The 19,687-nt window shown below is 37.5% G+C and overlaps 1 protein-coding gene and 1 long non-coding RNA gene across 2 annotated transcripts; one reads left to right on the forward strand and one right to left on the reverse strand.

Annotated features, from left to right (window-relative positions):
- The first annotated feature begins 3,156 nt into the window (after nt 1-3,156).
- Nucleotides 3,157-4,807, forward strand: LOC133874760 (uncharacterized). Its single transcript, XR_009901370.1, has 2 exons — nt 3,157-3,249; nt 4,532-4,807. It is a non-coding gene; the product is annotated as an uncharacterized LOC133874760 (long non-coding RNA).
- A 10,032-nt stretch (nt 4,808-14,839) lies between these two features.
- LOC133876139 (uncharacterized) lies at nt 14,840-16,675 on the reverse strand. Its single transcript, XM_062314424.1, has 2 exons — nt 16,656-16,675; nt 14,840-15,500 (listed from the first exon to the last, which is right to left on the reverse strand). The coding sequence occupies exons 1-2, from the start codon at nt 16,673-16,675 to the stop codon at nt 14,840-14,842; spliced, it is 681 nt and encodes a 226-aa protein (XP_062170408.1).
- Between the last annotated feature and the right edge of the window lie 3,012 nt (nt 16,676-19,687).

Here is a 19,687-nt window from a genome sequence, read left to right on the forward strand (position 1 = left end):
ATGGATACATTGTTTTATCGATTTGAATGATGATATCCATTGTGATTTGTTCATTGAATGGATACATTGGATAATTTGATTTCAAATGGGTACTCTTTGTGATTTATCTTTGAGTTGGATTCATTTAATGGTTCTAGAGTTTGTGGTTAAGACACTTGAATGACATCCAAAGCTTAATGTTCTTTGGGTGTTCAAGTGGAAACCAAGAGTGTGAGTTGTTGGATTTGGTTTGGTAGATTCCTTAGCCTTAGTTCCTTTTAATTTGCATATTTAGTTTCATCTCTTTTATTTAGTCTTTTACTCTTGAATCAATCTTCAAACTTTTGGAACTAGGTTAAAAATGAGGTTGATTAAACAAGGCACCAACATTTGACCATTTCCCTCTGGATTCGACCTCGCACTTGCACACACTATATTGCAAACGATTCGTGCGCTTGCGAGTACTCATTAAAACACACATCATAGGCATTTGGATCGGATGTGACCGGTGATGCCACAGTGATGACAGGTAGGCAAGCTTCTTTTGTTTGAATGCTTCTTTGTATTCTCTGCAAAACTATGATTAGCATTCTTAAAAATAATATTGCATTTACCTTTTATATGTCTCATATGTGGAGGGACATATTTTGCTGAGGAAGAATCATCAACTTCACTTTTCCTCATAGCATCCTGCTTAATCCAAGGCCTGTGGGATTTCAACAAGTAACAATTTGGCCTAATATGACCAATTTTCCCACAATTATGACAAGTAGGAACAAACTTACCTCGTGTTTCTGATTCCTTGGGCTTGGGCATCACACAATTATTCAAGCAAGAATTATCCAAACAAGCAGTGTCTACTATCACAGGCTTAATAATAATGGAATCTAATTCAGAATCAGAAGCATGTGAAGTAGAAGCACTCAAATCATTAACAATTAAACCAGGCTTGTTAGGAACATCTGAATGAATACAAAGCATGCTCTTCAAATTATCACTAGAGAATTTTGACAATTTATTCTCAAGTTCATCAATAAGATTAAACAACATGGTATTCTCAGATTTCAAAGAGTCTATCAAGGCATGTGATTCAGATAATTGAACAATCAAAGACTCTTTTTCTTGCTTCACCTTTTTGAGCTCTTTTGGAAGAACAATTTTCTCAATTTTAGCAAAAACTTTAGAGAGCTCAATATCAGAATTTTCTTCAGATAACTGAGAGAAATCCATTATAAAAGGTGTAATCAAAAAATAGAAGTCACAAGAGATGAGGATCACACTCAGGAAATAAATCCTAAACAGAGTGTACCTGCTCTGATACCAATTGAAAAATTAAATGGTCTTCAAATTTAACAGTGTGTGAACAATGTGTAACAAAATATTAAATGCGGAATTAAAGGAGACAAATATTTTCTTGACGAAGTGGAAACTCAGTTAAGAGAAAAACCACTCTGGGGCAGCCAAACCCAGGATATCCACTATTCAGAAGACAAAGCTAGATACAAAGCAGTAACACTCACATACCTTGATGCAGCGGTCGTACCTTGCTCTCTAACGTGTAACCCAACACGAGCGCCTCCCAACCAGGTCTCCTACATGAAGGGGTCTTCAATGGAATCCTTTACCTTAGGGCCAACCCCTAAGATAGACTTCACAGCTGATCAAATCACACACTAGCAAAGCTAGAGAGCTAGCAGATCTTCAATATCTCCCTAAACACCCTCTCTAAGCTGTAGAGAATTCACCACCGAATTCTATGTTGAAAGCATGCCTAGAGCCTCTTATTTATAGGCTTAGGAAACCCTATTTTGAGTCAAAAATGGAGTTTGAGGCACGCGCGTCCGGACGGGAGCCTTGGGCCGTCCGGACGGGCCAAGTTTTACTTGTCCGAAAAGTATTCTGGAATTTTCTGCAGAGCCATCCGGACGGGTAAATCTTTCCTTCTGGACGCTATTAATGGCCGTTCGGGCACTCAAATTACAGAACTTTTTCTTGGCTTTCCAATGAATCTGATTTCGTCCCAATCCGATATTTGAGTAAAAAGTTATGACCAAAATACCCGAGGGTGTCCGGACGGCTTGACCGAGCGTCCGGACGGTCAACTGCAACCGCCTTTCCAAAGTAGCACTGAAAGCTTCCATACAAGGCCGCGTCCGGACGGTGATGCCCTATCGTCCGGACGGTTGCACTTTGGCTGCACGTCATTAGCATATAAAGGCTTTGAGCTTCCGGACCCGAAAGGCTGACGTCCGGACGGTTGAACTGGTGCACGCAATTTCCATATATGAAGCTTGATCGTCCGGACGGTTGAACTTGGTATGCACGTTCTTACCTTATAGAGAACATCGTTCGGACGGGATCACATTGTAACACCCCATATTTTAAGATATTAAATAAAATATCTTAAAATATGATTTATGACCTATTAATAAGGTAAAAGAATAAATATGAATATCTATGAAGTTAAATATTCATTTATTAAGAAGTGTTTATAGTTTTAGTTTAATAAAAACTCAAACAGACCTTAAACTTTAGAACGATGGAAACTCGGTCAAACGAACTCCGTTTTGGTCGATTCAAAAGCCAGAACGCTCGTCTCGGAGTCCTCTATCTACATATAAAATTTCATTAAAATCAGAGTTTTCTAGATTTGCCGAAAGTGTCCGTGAATCTACTGCCCCTGGACTGGGCAGCATGCATGTGTAGATTCTACCACGTCATCGCCGTGTCACCCTATTGATTTTGTGATATTTTGTAACCAATTAGTCCTATTTATAACTTAGTTTCATTTCTTAGTAAACCCATGTGCCAAATCTAGTTAGGATAGAAATATTTGCTATAATTGGATTTGATTTTATTTGATTTGTGATGATTGAGATTTTAAGATATTTTGTGGGGTGTCAAATTTAGTTAGAATAGAATTTATTAGATTAGATATTATTTGATTTTATTTGATTTAAGTATTGATGAAACCCATGTGCCAAAATTCACAAGAAATGCAAATTCATATGAAATGCAAATGCATGTAGATATTTATCTTAGTAATAATGACACCCATGTGCCTTGGAGGATAAGGCTAACTCCCATCCATTAGATCAAAAAGTGTCTACTTGATCCTAGCCATTCATTCCCTTATAAATAGAACTAAAGAAGGATTCAAAAACCCATCAAGCTTCACACACACACACTCATGGCAAAGAGAGAGAAAAGTGTGCTTTTGTGTGCTTTTGTGTAGTCCAAGGCTTGGAGTGTGTTCTAGGAAGTCTTTTGGTAAACTTCCAATCATCAATTTCATTGATTTTATGCTTTAAGTTTTGATTTCATTAGTTTAAGCTTGATTATGTTCATTATGTGTTTATGTTCAAAGTTGATCACTTATTTACCAAATATGCCATTATGATGCCCAAATTCAATTGGGTATTCCTTAAATGTGCCGTTATGCTGTCAAAAGTTTTAAGAGGTTTTTTTAAGCATTAGTTATAAAAGCGTCGTTGTTCTGCCAATTTTATAAAGGGAATTATTCATAATTATGCCGTTATGCCGCCCAATATTCTAAAAGTATTTTTAGACATTACTAATACTAATGTTGTTACTCAGCTCAATTGGAATTGGTTATGTTATATAAATATATAGCTTTTATGATTAAAAGTGTTGGTAAAACGATTCTTATGTTCATAAGTATTTTAAAAATGCAAAAGGGTATTTTGGTCATTATTTATAAATGTTGTTATAATGCCCATATGGAATATGTGGCATTATAATTAAACCATTTTTTATATGTTGTTATTATGTTTAAATGATTTTAGCAATTATGTTAAGGTTTAAAAGGTTAAAAATAAAAATAGTGTTAATATAAGTTTATAAGTGAATTGTACTAATTCACTATTATTGGTATTAAATTATACTGCAGCTAATATTTATGTGAACACTTTTCTAAAGCAAAGAAAGAACTGTAAGTATTTATTACTTACTGAGGATGAAGCTGAATTTCCATAATGTTGTGGTTTCTGTTTTATTTAATTGTTTGCGCATGTGGATTTTGCATATTTTGTTATTTTATATTAAAGTTGGGAGTGACGTCTGCCAACGGATCAGGGAGTGACGTCTGCCTGATCCAAAAATATTAATAAACAACAAAGTAGGGAGTTACGTCTGCCTACGGAACAGGGAGTGACGTCTGCCTGTGCCAAAAAGATAATAAATTGTTAGAGGAGTGACGTCTCCTTAGAACTCGCTAAACGGGAGTTACGTCTCCTATAACTCGATAAGCGGGAGTTACGTCTCCTATAGCACGTTAGACAAGAATTACGTTTCCTAGACTTTATTAAATGGAATTACGTTTCCTTGAATCTATGCGTTTGAGTTACGTCTCTATAAGATCGAATGCAAGAAGCTCATGATTCATTTTATAATAAAACTGTCATTACTTTATATTATTGCATTGTGTTGCATTTACTTAAATAAATCAGTAATCATATCAATATTGAAAACAGAGGACTCACTTTAGTATTTTGTTTTGTTGTTTTCCTCTCCGTATTGTGTGATAATACAGGATATGAAGAAGAAGAATATCAGGACTATCCAGACTCTTAGATGGTTCCTGATACTAGTTTTTGAGGCGAGACCGCCTCCCTTTTTGGGAACTACCATGTTGTAGTTCAATAACTTAGTTTAAAGACAATATTTATAATTCTGCTGTTATGTAGTCATTAAACCTTAGATATTTTGGCTTGTATGACTATTTATGCCCTGTGAGGCATGACTACTACTACTTTGTATAATTATGCTGACTTACTTATTATATCTATCTTGAGGTATTTCAGTAGAAGCTCTGAAGTGTTACTTAATTCCTAAGTCTGTATTATATTTATATATATTCCGTTGCCAATATTTAACTCTGATAAGTTAGTAATGTCACGTGAAAATTCAAAAATTTTCACTTACGCTTTTTGTAAAAGCGGGGCGTTACACACATCGTCCAGACGATAGCAGCCGTCTTCCCATAACTGTGTCTTGAGGCAGAAACCCTAATACTTGTCAAACACTAAATGGCGTCTGGACGGTATAACCACGTCGTCCGGACGGATGCGCTGGAACACTGGGATCTTCTCGAACTCTAAAGAGCGTCTGGACGATTTGCCATTACGTCCGAACGGATGCAACCTTGAACTGTTCGAAGCATCTAGACATTGATGGGCATCCAGACAGAAAGATCTCGTCATCCGGACGGATGTTGCAGACTGATGAGCGTCCGGACGAAATACCACATCGTCCGGATGGCTGACAGGGAACCGAAATAAATCCTTGAAAACTTCACAGAATCTTCTCGAAGAACATAACTGAAGAGTAGACTTTGGATAAAGCAGCATCCCTGTGAAAGCAGTAACATTACATAGAAGTAATTTTGTCCAATAGAATGCAGCCAACACAAAAACTAACATGCATAATTAAGAATCATATTCCTAAGAAAGTCCTTCTCATCGAGTAAGTCAGCTCTCTTATCCAACACAATATTCCTCCAAAGTTCAAGGAGCCTGGTGTTCCTACCATTTCTTACATTATAGGAGACCATTAAATTGAGAAAGCCCTCCTCGACTTGGTAGCAAGTGTGAATTTGCTTCCCTACTCGATATATTTGCAGCTTGGCTTAGGAGAATTGAAGCCCACGATGATTATCTTGAAACTTGCCGATCGATCTGTCTAGAAACTGCGTGGGATCATTGAAGATGTCATCATTAGGGTGGACAAGTTCTACAGCCCAGTAGACTTTATTGTTCTCGTTACAAAACATGTCCCCAATCCTGACAAGCTGATCCTCGTTATCCTCGATCATCCTTTCTTAGTTATGGCTAATGCAAGCATAAACTATAGGACCGGGGTTATGAAGATAGTTTTTGGGAATATGAAGGTTAAGTTGCACACCTTCAATGCCTTTCAACATCCGCCAGATGCGAGTGAGTGTATATTCCTAGACATTATCGAAGAATCTGTTGAAGACTCACTCCCCCAACCCTTTGATGCACGATGACGTAATGGGTTTGTAACGCCCCGAATTTGAGCCTGCAAATTCGTAAGCAGAAACCTCCGATTTCCACGTGACATTACTACTACATCAGAGATAAACTCTCGCAGTGGAATATATTTTTTTTTCTTCTAAAGACTTAGGAATTGATAGCATAACACATTAGAGCTGACTGAAATACCTCGATATATTTATTAAAAGTTACTTAGGTTTATCTTTACATGCCATATGCACACTAGGTGCATCAAAATTAGTGCCACTGGCGGCACATAAGCATATAACATAAAACATGTCGAACATGACATTGTTATAAATATTTACATGCCATAAAACAAAACACATATAAGCGCAACTAGTAATTTCTAAGTTAGCACATAATAGTTCGTTGATGGTTTCAAAAACTATCAAAACTGGCATATGGGTCCATGCCTTCATTCTCCAGATCTGCATCAGTAACTATACAAATATGACGTCATCATATTTACATAGACAAATAAGTGAGCCACCCATTTTCATATCTAAGTTACCATCAGATTAATAACAGTTCATAAATAACATAAATGCAAGAGTTGTACGAATATGCATCGTAGTAACCATTTAGTTTGTGTTTTATGATCATCTTACTTCAGACTTCTCGTTCTTAGGTATCCAAACCCGTTCATGTCCTTTGCCTCACACTTAAAGTCTTACCTGTTTGCACTGGAATCCTACCGGTCCCAGCATTAGTTATATATTAGGACTTTGGACTCACCATGGGTCACTATGAACCCCCTGGATCCACTGACTAGCCTTCCTTCCACTTGCTACTACATCAACTTGTTGATGGCTATCTCATCAGCCGTTATATTAATTGGACACAACATGCAATGCGTGAACAACCACATGCAATGAACACACACCACACAGTCCTAATGAAATATAGAATCATTCCTCAATAAGTACATCCATACTTACTCTCCTTTGGTGTAGTTTCTTAGCTCCTTTTCTGTAACAAATATATAAAAAGAAGATGATATATACATCAGTCCTTTTTCCAATATTAAAAATGTGTATATTTTTACATCACTTTACTCATCGTTTTTAGTTATCAATTAAAAGGTAATTACTTCAACATGAATCCTACAACGATTCATGAGAAAATATTACAACGTTTCATGCTTAAGCACCGAAACACAGCATAATGCTCTTGGTAATATAACACTTAAACATGAATCGTAACAGGATAATATTTTTATGTAAAGGGATAGGGAAATTAGCGACACAGCCACTTTGTAGGATTGCATTTTAAAGTAAATGAATACGGGGGTTGTTAAACCAACTCCATAGTAACGCAATAAATAAACAAGTAAATAAATACGGGGGTTGTTAAACCAACTCCGTAGTAATACAATAAATAAACAAGTTAATAAATTCGGGGGTTGTTAAACCAACTCCGTAGTAACGAAATAAATAAACAAGTAAATAAATACGGGGGTTGTTAAACCAACTCCGTAGTAATGCAATAAATAAACAAGTAAATAAATACGGGGGTTCTTAAACCAACTCCGTAGTAACGCAATAAATAAACAAGTAAATAAATACGGGGGTTGTTAAACCAACTCCGTAGTAATAAATACAATTGATATCAAATAGTAAGGAAGAGGTGTCAGGATTTACTCACCAATTTGATTTGGAGAGAAAAATAACTTCAAGAACACCAAAGTGGTTGTGTGGTAGAAGGAGAGAAAAAGGGAGAAAAAACCAAAGCAAAAGCTTTCTTGAAAGTTGTCTAGGATTTGTGTGGAAAAACAAAGGGCCTTGGATGCTTATTTATAGGAGGAAAGTAGGGGTATTTAGGTCCAAAATGTAATAAAATAATTAGCTTATTGAATAATGTCTTGCAAATTTGGATTTTAGAATTTTCGTCCAACTAGAGGGCAGCCTACTCCAAGAATTATTTCGATGGTCAAACCTCCTCCGATTGACGTGAAATTTTGAGGGTAGATAGAGGACTTCATGAAAAACATTTTAACTTTTTGGTTTGTCCCATTTCTAGTTCGTTTTGACTTAGTTTCAATCAAGTCAAAGTTTCTGTCTATAAAGCCAAAATATCTTTTATCCACTTTTTGCGTTCACACTTGCTTTATTGATTTTTCTTTCTTGTCATGATTACACTTGAGATATCCTATCCTTTCATCATTACTCTTTTTTTTTATATATAAATGTTTCTAGAAGCATGGAGATATTTTTCTTGACTGTTTTTCGTTTAATATCGACAGTTGGGTTATTTAGGCTCGGGTCAAAAAGTCAACTGGTGGACTTTTTACTAACTTTTGCCACGTGGTAGATCTTTCTTTTGTAAGCACAATGGTTTTTAAATTATCTAAATCTGAGTCTGTTTGACCTGTTTTCGGTTTAATCAAAGTTTAAAGCTTAAATGTTACTTTTAGGTTTTTAAGGGTTTTTAGGTTTTGTTCTTTTAATTTTTTTCAAAACAACTTTAGGTTTGCTTATAAAAACATGTGGATATTGTCTCCTCAACAATATCAATGATTTCTTAAGAGCTTGAAATTACTGAGCGTTACATCCTACCCACCTTATCGGAATTTCGTCCCCGAAATTTGTAAACTAAGTTATGCCAAAAGAAAAAAAATTTACACTAAGTAAGAAAAAATTTCAAGCAGAGATGTTACTTACCTTAATCATCTTCAAAGTCACTGAGACATGGCTTAGTGGAGGACTGAGGTATCTCTTTCTGTGGTTGATCTTGTGGTATGGTTTGATGTACAAAGTTTTCAACTTTATGTTAACTCCATGATATTTGACAATTATCAAAAAGGATGTAAGAAAATAATGTTTTTCAAATCATACTATCTTTACCTGGGTATTTGGTTTTATATAGTACCATGATCTATTTATGTGCTCGACATACCGACTATAGTATGTATTCACAGCTATTACTCGCAAACTATTTTAAAAACAATTACTACCGTAAAAGTTATTTAATTAAAAATACTACGTCATAAATCACGAAAGTATTAAACATACCTACTTCAAAGTGGCTCATGGGAATAGGTACGGGTATTTGCTCCTTATCTTTTGTTCTAACTCCCAAGAAGCTTCTTCTACTTCATGGTTCTGCCATAGAACTTTTACTTGTGGTATTGTCTTTGTCCTCAGTTGTTGTACTTTTCGATCCAAGATCTGCACCGGCTTCTCTTCATATTTCAAATCAGCTTGAACTTGTAAGGGTTCAAAGTCTATCACGTGTAACGGGTCGTGCACGTATTTTCGTAGCGTGGAAATGTGGAATACGTCATGTACACCAGCTAGGTTAGATGGTAATTCAACTCTATAGGCGACTGGACCTACGACCTCCGTCACTAAAAAGGGACGGACATACCTTGGACTTAGCTTTCCCTTTTTACCAAACCGCATGACTCCCTTCATTGGTGATACCTTCAGGAATACTTGGTCACCAACTTCGAATTCTAGCTTGAGTCGTCGTGTATCAGCATAACTCTTTTGGTGACTCTGTGCGGCCAGCATCCGCTTTCGAATTAGGGTAATCTTGTCTTTAGTATCCTGGATTATCTCCAGTCCTACTAGCTGTCTTTCCCCAACTTCATCCCAATATAGTGGTGATCTGCATTTCCATCCATAGAGCGCTTCGTATGGAGCCATTCCAATAGTTGCCTGAAAACTATTGTTATAGGCGAACTCAACTAACGGTAAATATTGAATCCATTTACCTTTAAAGTCCAATACGCAAAGTCTCAACATATCTTCCAAAATTTGAATGGTTCTTTCCGATTGGCCATCGGTTTGAGGATGGTATGCCGTGCTAAGAGTTAGTTTTGTCCCCATTGCATGTTGTAAACATTGCCAAAAACAAGAGGTGAATCGCGCATCACGGTCAGATACAATAGAAGCAGGTATTCCATGTAGTCTGACAATCTCTCTTACATATAATTCTGCCAGCTTAGGAACAGGGTCGGTAATTTTGATAGGGGTGAAATGAGCACTTTTCGTAAGTCTGTCAATAACAACCCAAATAGCATCATGCCCATTGAGTGTTTTTGGCAAACCTACAACGAAGTCCATTGTAATTTGATCCCATTTCCATTTTGGCACGTTGAGAGGTTGGAGTGGACCGGCTGGTCTTTGGTGTTCTGCCTTCACTTGCTGACAAGTGGGGCATTGTGCTACATATTCTACGATATCATGCTTCATTCCCTACCTCCAAAATCCCTTTTTCAAATCCTGGTACATTTTCATGCTTCCCGGGTGTACAGTGTACCTAGTTTTATGTGCTTCGTTGAGTATGTCTCTTCTCAATTCTGCATCATTGGGTATAACAGTTCTGGCATCACCTGTCCTTAAAAGGTCATCTTCTGTGAAATAGAAACTTGGAGCTTTACCCTGGCTTGTCTTCTCCATCAGTTGCTGCTAGGACGGCACCCTTCACGCTTGGCGCCACATCCAGCTGGATCATTCCCAATTGCTTGACGAGTTGATTAGGGGTAGGCGTTGAGTTCGTTGATGCACCCTGCGATTTCCTACTCAAAGCGTCTGCAACTACATTTGCTTTCCCTGGATGGTATAGAATATAGCAGTCGTAGTCTTTTAACAATTCTAACCACCTACGCTGCCTCATATTCAATTCTTTTTGCCAGAAGATATATTTTAGACTTTGATGATCAGTATAAATTTCTACCTTCTCACGAAAAAGATAATGTCTCCAAATTTTTAAAGCAAAAACTACAGCAGCTAGTTCAAGGTCATGAGTAGGATAGTTTCTCTTGTGGTCCTTCAACTGTCTAGAGGCGTAAGCTATAACTTTATCTTGCTGTATGAGTACGTACCCTAGTCCTTTAAGAGAGGCATCACTAAAAACTACGAATTTCTCAGACTCTCTTGGCAGTACAAGGACAGGTGCAGTTACTAACCTCTTTTTCAGCTCTTGAAAGCTTGCTTCGCACTTATCGTTCCATTGAAAATGAGCATTCTTTTTAGTGAGGGTGGTCAAAGGGCCGGAAAGATTGGAAAAACCTTCTACAAATCTTCGGTAGTAACCTGCCAATCCAAGAAAGCTGCGGATTTCATGGACGTTGGTTGGCCGCTCCCAGTTGACGACAGCCTCAACTTTGCTAGGATCAACTGCTATTCCATCTTTTGAGATAACGTGCCCTAAGAATGAAACTTTCTCCATCCAAAATTCGCACTTCTTGAGTTTGGCAAATAACTGCTTTTCCCTTAGAACATTTAGTACTATTTTCAAATGCTCTCCGTGCTCTTGATGATTAGTCGAGTAAATTAAAATATCATCAATAAACACAACTACGAACAAATCGAGGTACATATGGAAAACACGATTCATTAGATCCATAAATACCGACAGTGCGTTAGTCACCCCAAAAGGCATGACACGAAATTTGTAATGACCATACCTCGTTCGAATTGCCGTCTTTTGCACATCTTCTTCCTTTACCTTAAGTTGATTGTATCCCAATCAAAGGTCGATTTTTGAGAATACCTTGGCTTCCTTCAATTGGTCGAACAAGTCGTCAATCCTTGGTAAAGGATATTTATTCTTTATGGTAACACGGTTTAGCTCCCAGTAGTCTATGCATAGTCGTATAGTCCCATCTTTCTTCTTGACAAACAATACCGGTGCTCCCCACGGTGATATGCTTGGGCGTATGAATCCTCTGTCCAAAAGTTCTTGGAGTTGTTTCTTCAGCTCTTTCAACTCTGCGGGCGCCATGCGATAAGGTTCTTTGTGAATGGGTTGAGTTCCCGGGATCAAGTCAATGGTAAACTCAATCTCACGATCAAGTGGCAATCCTGTCACAACCTCGGCAAACATGTCTGGGTAATCGCACGCCACTGGAATATCTTCCAACGTACGCTCAGCTTCTGGTTTTGCCGTCACATAAGCTAAGAACGCTGATGATCCTTGTCGTATATTCCTTGTAGCTTGTATTGCGGAAAGTAGCGGTGGAGTGGCTCGCGTACAAGATCCGTTGAATTTAAATCTTTCAACACCTGGTAATTGAAAAACAACTACCTTCTCTCTACAGTTTATACTCGCATAATACTTTGATAACCAATCCATGCCTAAGATTACATCATATCCTAGAGATTTAAACACTGATAGATTGATGGGTAGGTTCCTTCCTTTTATATTGATTGGACAGTTCTTCTACCATTTTATCGCATACGACTTTCTTTCCTCTCGGGGTTTCAACCGTAAGATTTTGTACTAAAGGTCGTGTGCTAACGTGACGTAATTTAATGTATGCTTCAGAAATGAATAAATGTGTAGCTCCTGAATCAAAAGAGTACACGCAAGGATACCAAACAAAAAGATGGTACCTGTCACAACATCGTTAACACCTCATTTTTCTTCTTCATCTACCTCAACCGGAGTTAAGGTATAGACCTGATGTGGTTTTTTTTTTTACTTCAATAATAATACCACTCGCAATAGAACAGATCGTTGTAGGATGGTGTCTATATTGAGGGTGTCGATCCACAAGGAATGTATTGGTTGCATGCAGCAAGCTTTAATAAAATCGGTCCTAATTTATCCCTTTAGAGAAATGATGCTTTTGTGATTTTCAATTTGTAAACTAATGACAGAAATTAAATGATAAAAAGTAAATTAAAGTTGAACTTAATGAAATAAGAAATAGGGGTTTGATTTTACCGCTAACCTTGTACCAATAGCTATCATGTTAACATGGGACGTTCATTCTAGTCATGATATTACCCATGTGTGGTTGTCAATCACACAACAAAGTGTCAAGAAAATACCATCATTAAAAATAAGCATAACCCATCCTAAGATTAGTACGGATCGTCTACCTAAGCTAGGGTGCAGCACCATCCATCTATCCAAGGCATGGACTATCAAACTTGTTAACTTAGTTACAAACAAACAATGATTAAGTGTAGCCCATCCTAAGATTAGTACAAATCATCTACCTAAGCTAGGGTGCAGCATCATTTGTCTATCCTAGGCATGAACTATCAAAACCTATTGTTGCATGTTCAAAGAATACCATTGCATAACCATTACACTTATCATCTTTTAGATGACAAATATAATTTGAGTACAATCAAAATGATAAGCTTTCTCATAGACAAGATAAGCATTTCTTCATGATTGTATTTAGCATTAAAAACAATTACGAAATTTGTAATTCTCATAGCTATGCAATCATCAATGCCCAAAATAAATATCTCAAAGAACAACATGATTAAGCCATTGATACTTGGATAGGGTTTATCAAAACCTATCTATAAACAAAACTAAAAATTGAAAAGGAAAGAAAACTAAAAAAAAAAGAAAGGGGAAGCTCTTCACTGTACGTGAAGAGCTTCCTAAAACTAAGCTACCTAAAAACTAAAACTCCTAACTAATCTACATTTTTTTTTTTTTGAGTGTTTTCTCCTTTTTTTGTTTCCTCCCGGATGGGGTTTTATGGAGCAAGCTCTCCCCTTTCTTTTTGTCTTTGCTGCCAGCTTGGGGAAAATCGTGCAGCCCATGCTGCTTTGCTGTCCTTGGTGCCTGCTGCCCTGACGTGGACTGCTGTCCTAGGAGCTTGGAGCTGCTGCAGGTGGCGTGGAAGAGGGTTGTCCAACAGGTGCTGTCCCTTTCAGGAGCGCAGGAGCTGCTGCAGGTGGCGTGTTGTCCAGCAGGTGCTGTCCCTTTCAGGAGCTGCAGGAGCTGGCGTGGAAGAGGGTTGAGGTGCTGTCCCTGCCTTGAAGATGTGTGCATGCTGTCCTTGGAGACTGCCGTGTGGAGATGGTGTGCTGCTGTCCAGCAGCTCCAGCTTTTCCATTCCATGTTGCTGTCCTTGGTGCTGCCCTTCACGTGCATAAGCAGGTGTTGGAAAGTCACATGGATCACTGCTGCCAGCGAGAATAACGTGTATGCAGGTTTTTGGTTCTGTCCTCTTGGGAGTTGCTGCATGGAGAGGAGTGTAGTGGTTGAATTGATGGGTGCTGCGTACAATGCTGCTGTCCAGCAGCTTGGGAGTTGCTGCTGGCCTACTGCTAGCTCTGAAAGAGGGGACACGCAAGGGAGACAAGAGGGAGAGGTGCCAAGCTGCTATTCAACAGCTTTGGAGCTGCTGTCCAGCAGCTTTTGCTGGAGAGAATCACTTAGTGATTCGGTGCCTTTCCGCATGTGTTCCTTGAGTGCTACCCATGCTGGCTGGCTTCTTCATTGAAGGTGAGCTGCTGTCCAGCTTGGGGAATGGTGCATGCTGTCCTTGGAGAAACTGTCCTTCACGTGTATGTGCTGCATTGTTTTGGAAGGAGAGACTTTTCCAGCAGCACTCAAATAAGTGCAAGACAAGTGTGCAATTCAGTGCATGGGTTTTGGAGGTGCAAGCATGCATTTCCTTGTGCTTCAATTAAGTCCCTTTTTGTTTCACGAATTGCTATAGCCCAAAGAAAATTCTGGATTTCACCTCCACATACACTACTTTTGGTTGCCAAGTTCACATCCGTAATTGGGACTTAATCCCATTTCTTTGCAATTCCTTCATAAATACCGTTATTTTCTTCCAATGACCTAAAAAACACTTAAACACTAAAATTCGCACAAGACATTAGAAAATAACAAAACTAAAGGTTTAACTAATGTAAATTGAGGGGTCCAAATACACAATATTTGTGACTCATCAAGACCCTCGCTTGGGCAGGTCGTTTGGATGGGTATGTCACCTGCGACGCTCGCCTCTTTAGTTCGTAAGCGGCGGATGATTCGCGCATTCCACTTTCAGCAACTTATGCTATATCGACCAGTTTGACAAAGTCTCTGATTTCGTGGCACATGACTCTTTCCTAAATACGAGGATTAAGGCCATTTTCGAAACGTTTTGCCTTTGATTCTTCATCCGGGATTAGGTTGAGGCCAAACCTTGCTAGTTCAATAAACCTAGAGGAATATTGCTCTACCATCATAGCGCCTTGTACCAGATTCTGGAATTCGATGGCCCGCATCTGCCTTTGTGCCCACAGAAAGAAGCACCCATTGAATTCTTCCACAAACCTATCCCAAGGGATAGCAACTCCACGTCCCAACTCTATTCCTAAGAGTCCTTTCTTAGACTTCCACCATCTTGCAGCTTCATCAGTTATCCTTAGTCCTGTATACCTAACCTTTTGCTCATCAGTACAGCCTAGTGTCTCATGCAATAGCTGGATATCCGTAATCCAGGCTTCAGCTACTAACGTTCCCTGTGTTCCATCAAATAGACGAAATTGCTGGCTAGCAAAATCGCGTAGAGAGCAACCTACCTGTTCCAATTGGCCAGCAGGATGTGGAATTCTTGCCACTACTTCGGCAAACTGCCTTGTAGTTTCAACCATAAATTGAGCTAAGGCCGGATTCACTCCATCATTAAATGGTGGAGGTGGAGGTGGGAATTCGTCATCACGGTTGTCATGACGATGGTTTCCGTAGTTTTCATTACGGACAGGGTAACGTCGAGGTGCCCTAATTCTGTATCATCGCATCAAGTTAATCACCAAAATAATAATTAACTTAAATACTACACAATACATTTAATCACATAGATACATATTGATTAGCTTTATAAGCCTACCATTCTCTAATACTTACAAAGAGATATTACACACAAAAGTTTTTATTTTACTCAGGGTACATAGCATATTAAACAAAACTGACGCTTCTACAGTTCTAAAATTATTCATTTACTATTATTCCCGACTCAACACTACATTCTTCAAACGAAATCTTTTATGCGGTTTATAAAACCATTTATTAAAAGTAGCTCTTGGTTATGCTCTAGTTTCTACGTAGGTCAATTCCAATGGTCACCTGAGTGAACTGCTCTAATACCATACTCTAACGCCCCGAATTTGAGCCTGCAAATTCGTAAGCAGAAACCTCCGGTTTCCACGTGACATTACTACATCAGATATAAACTCTCGCAGTGGAATATATTTTTTTTTCTTCTAAAGACTTGGGAATTGATAGCATAACACATTAGAACTGACTGAAATACCTCGATATATTTATTAAAAGTTACTTAGGTTTATCTTTACATGCCATATGCACACTAGGTGCATCAAAATTAGTGCCACAGGCGGTACATAATCATATAACATAAAACATGTCGAACATGACATTGTTATAAATATTTACATGCCATAAAACAAAACACATATAAGCGCAACTAGTAATTTCGAAGTTAGCACATGATAGTTCGTTGATGGTTTCAAAAACCATCAAAACTGGCATATGGGTCCATGCCTTCATTCTCCAGATCTGCATCAGTAACTATGCAAATATGACGTCATCATATTTACATAGACAAACAAGTGAGTCATCCATTTTCATATCTAAGTTACCATCAGATTAATAACAGTTCATAAATAATATAAATGCAAGAGTTGTACGAATATGCATCGTAGTAACCATTTAGTTTGTGTTTTATGATCATCTTACGTCAGACCTCTCGTTCTTACGTATCCAAACCCGTTCATGTCCTTCGCCTCACACTTAAAGTCTTACCTGTTGGCACTAGAATCCTACCGGTCCCAGCATTAGTTATATATTAGGACTTTGGACTCACCATGGGTCACTGTGAACCCCCTGGATCCACTTACTAGCCTTCCTTCCACTTGCTACTACATCAGCTTGTTGATGGCCATCTCATCAGTCGTTATATTAATTGGACACAACATGCAATGCGTGAACAACCACATGCAATGAACACACACCACACAGTCCTAATGAAACATAGAATCATTCCTCAGTAAGTACATCCATACTTACTCTTCTTGGTGTAGTTTCTTAGCTCTTTTTTTGTAACAAATATATAAAAAGAAGATGATATATACATCAATCCTTTTTCCAATATTAAAAATGTGTATATTTTTACATCACTTTACTCATCGTTTTTAGTTATCAATTAAAAGGTAATTACTTCAACATGAATCCTACAACGATTCATGAGAAAATATTACAACGTTTCATGCTTAAGCACCGAAACACAGCATAATGCTCTTGGTAATATAACACTTAAACATGAATCATAACAGGATAACATTTTTATGTAAAGGGATAGGGAAATTAGCGACACAGCCACTTTGTAGGATTGCATTTTAAAGTAAATGAATACGGGGGTTGTTAAACCAACTCCATAGTAACGCAATAAATAAACAAGTAAATAAATACGGGGGTTGTTAAACCAACTGCGTAGTAATGCAATAAATAAACAAGTAAATAAATACGGGGGTTGTTAAAATAAATACGGGGGTTGTTAAACCAACTCCGTAGTAACACAATAAATAAACAAGTAAATAAATACGGGGGTTGTTAAACCAACTCCGTAGTAACGCAATAAATAAACAAGTAAATAAATACGGGGGTTGTTAAACCAACTCCGTACTAATAAATACAAATGAAATCAAATAGTAAGGAAGAGGTGTCAAGATTTACTCACCAATTTGATTTGGAGAGAAAAATAACTTCAAGAACACCAAAGTGGTTGTGTGGTAGAAGGAGAGAAAAAAGGAGAAAAAACCAAAGCAAAAGCTTTCTTGAAAGTTGTCTAGGATTTGTGTGGAAAAACAAAGGGCCTTTCATGCTTATTTATAGGAGGAAAGCAGGGGTATTTAGGTCCAAAATGTAATAAAATAATTAGGTTATTGGATAATGTCTTGCAAATTTGGATTTTAGAATTTTCGTCCAACTAGAGGGAAGCCTACTCCGAGAATTATTTCGATGGTCAAACCTACTCCGATTGACATGAAATTTTGAGGGTAGATAGAGGACTTCATGACAAACATTTTATCTTTTTGGTTCATCCCATTTCGAGTTCGTTTTGACTTAGTTTCAATCAAGTCAAAGTTTCTGTCTATAAAGCCAAAATATCTTTTATCCACTTTCTGCGTTCACACTTGCTTTATTGATTTTTCTTTCTTGTCATGATTACTCTTGAGATATCCTATCATTTCATCATTACTCTTGTTTTTTATACATAAATGTTTCTAGAAGCATGGAGATATTTTTCTTGACAGTTTTTCGTTTAATATCGACAGTTGGGTTATTTAGGCTCGGGTCAAAAAGTCAACTGGTGGACTTTTTACTAAATTTTGCCACATGGTAGATCTTTCTTTTGTAAGCACAATGATTTTTGAATTATCTAAATCTGAGTCTGTTTGACCTGTTTTCGGTTTAATCAAAGTTTAAAGCTTAAATGTTACTTTTAGGTTTTTAAGGGTTTTTAGGTTTTGATCTTTTAATTTTTTTCAAAACAATTTTAGGTTTGCTTATAAAAACATGTGGATATTGTCTCCTCAACAATATCAATGATTTCTTAAGAGCTTGAAATTACTGGGCGTTACAGGGTTCACAATAGCAATCAACAATAGAATCACAACTCTTCTCAAACCAATATTCTATCAAAGAATCAAGGCGAAAGGGATAGAAAACCACTCATTAAGTGTTTCATATTGATAAACTGATAAAATATTTTGTTGTCCTGTTGTACATATTGTGAATGCATGATCATGTTATTTCTGAGAATTGGGTTGATGTTTAACTGTGATTTGCATTTCATTGGCGAGCTTAAAACTGTTTGAACACATGATCATTTCATTAGGGAATCTAAGTCTTGTCACTTACTTTTGGCAAATGAGTTTTCACATGTTTCATTTTGAATTTACCACGAGCACACTAGCACATAGTTTGTGAGGTATGACATATGAAACTCATTGTGTTTGTTTTCAATGTCTTGAGTGAAGTTGGGTGACTTGTTAGATAAATAAACTTGGCATGCTATAGCAATCTTGATGAAAAAAAAAATGAATTGAATTTTTCATTGAGTAACTAGATGTCTTGCCTCATTAAGCATTGAGTGTTCAAGTCAAAAGGTATGAAGTTTGGATTGGTTGATGATATGGCTAAATATAGCTTCGTAGTTTTTTTTACTCAAGTTAGTAAGCTCATATGGGTATTTTACAACTACTGTCCTAAAGCTTCATTGGCCTAACACTCGATATATGGGTCAATTAGAAAGCTTAAGTGAGCTAAGTATTGCACAACCTAATAAAAGAGAAATATATATATATATATATATATATATATAATATCATCATGTCTTTAATGCTCTTATTGTTATGCCTTGGTTGTTCCATGCGATGGGGACCCAAGTAAATTTTGAGACCAATTTGAATTTGTGGCACCTCGGTAAGTCATTTGTAAGTGAATTAGACTTTGGAATTCCTAATAGTTTTGAAGATAGATTTTATCTTTTTAAGCTTGCTAATTAGGGGTGGGCAAATTATCCGATTACCAACTATCGATTATCCGCCGACCATCACCGAACCGACTTTGACCGCCTACCGCTTAAATATTTAATTGAAATTTGGAAGAAAAAAAAATTGAAAAATTTTGAAATAACTGACTTTTCGTCGGTAGCCGACCCGACCAAGTGAAACGATGCCGTCTAGCGCTTTATATAAATGACTTCGTTTTGCCCTTGTCTAAACAACGTCGTTTTGTGTATAAATTAAAACGGCGTCGTTTTAATTAGGATCCAAAATGACGTTGTTTTGAAGAACCTATATAATCTAATTTTGTGGAAACAGGAAACCCTCGAATCACTCCACTCCACTCGACCCTCAAACCCACGGCGTTGTCTCCCCAAACCCGAAAAC

Source organism: Alnus glutinosa, chromosome 8 (genome assembly GCF_958979055.1).
Source record: "Alnus glutinosa chromosome 8, dhAlnGlut1.1, whole genome shotgun sequence".
Taxonomy (NCBI): Eukaryota; Viridiplantae; Streptophyta; class Magnoliopsida; order Fagales; family Betulaceae; genus Alnus; species Alnus glutinosa.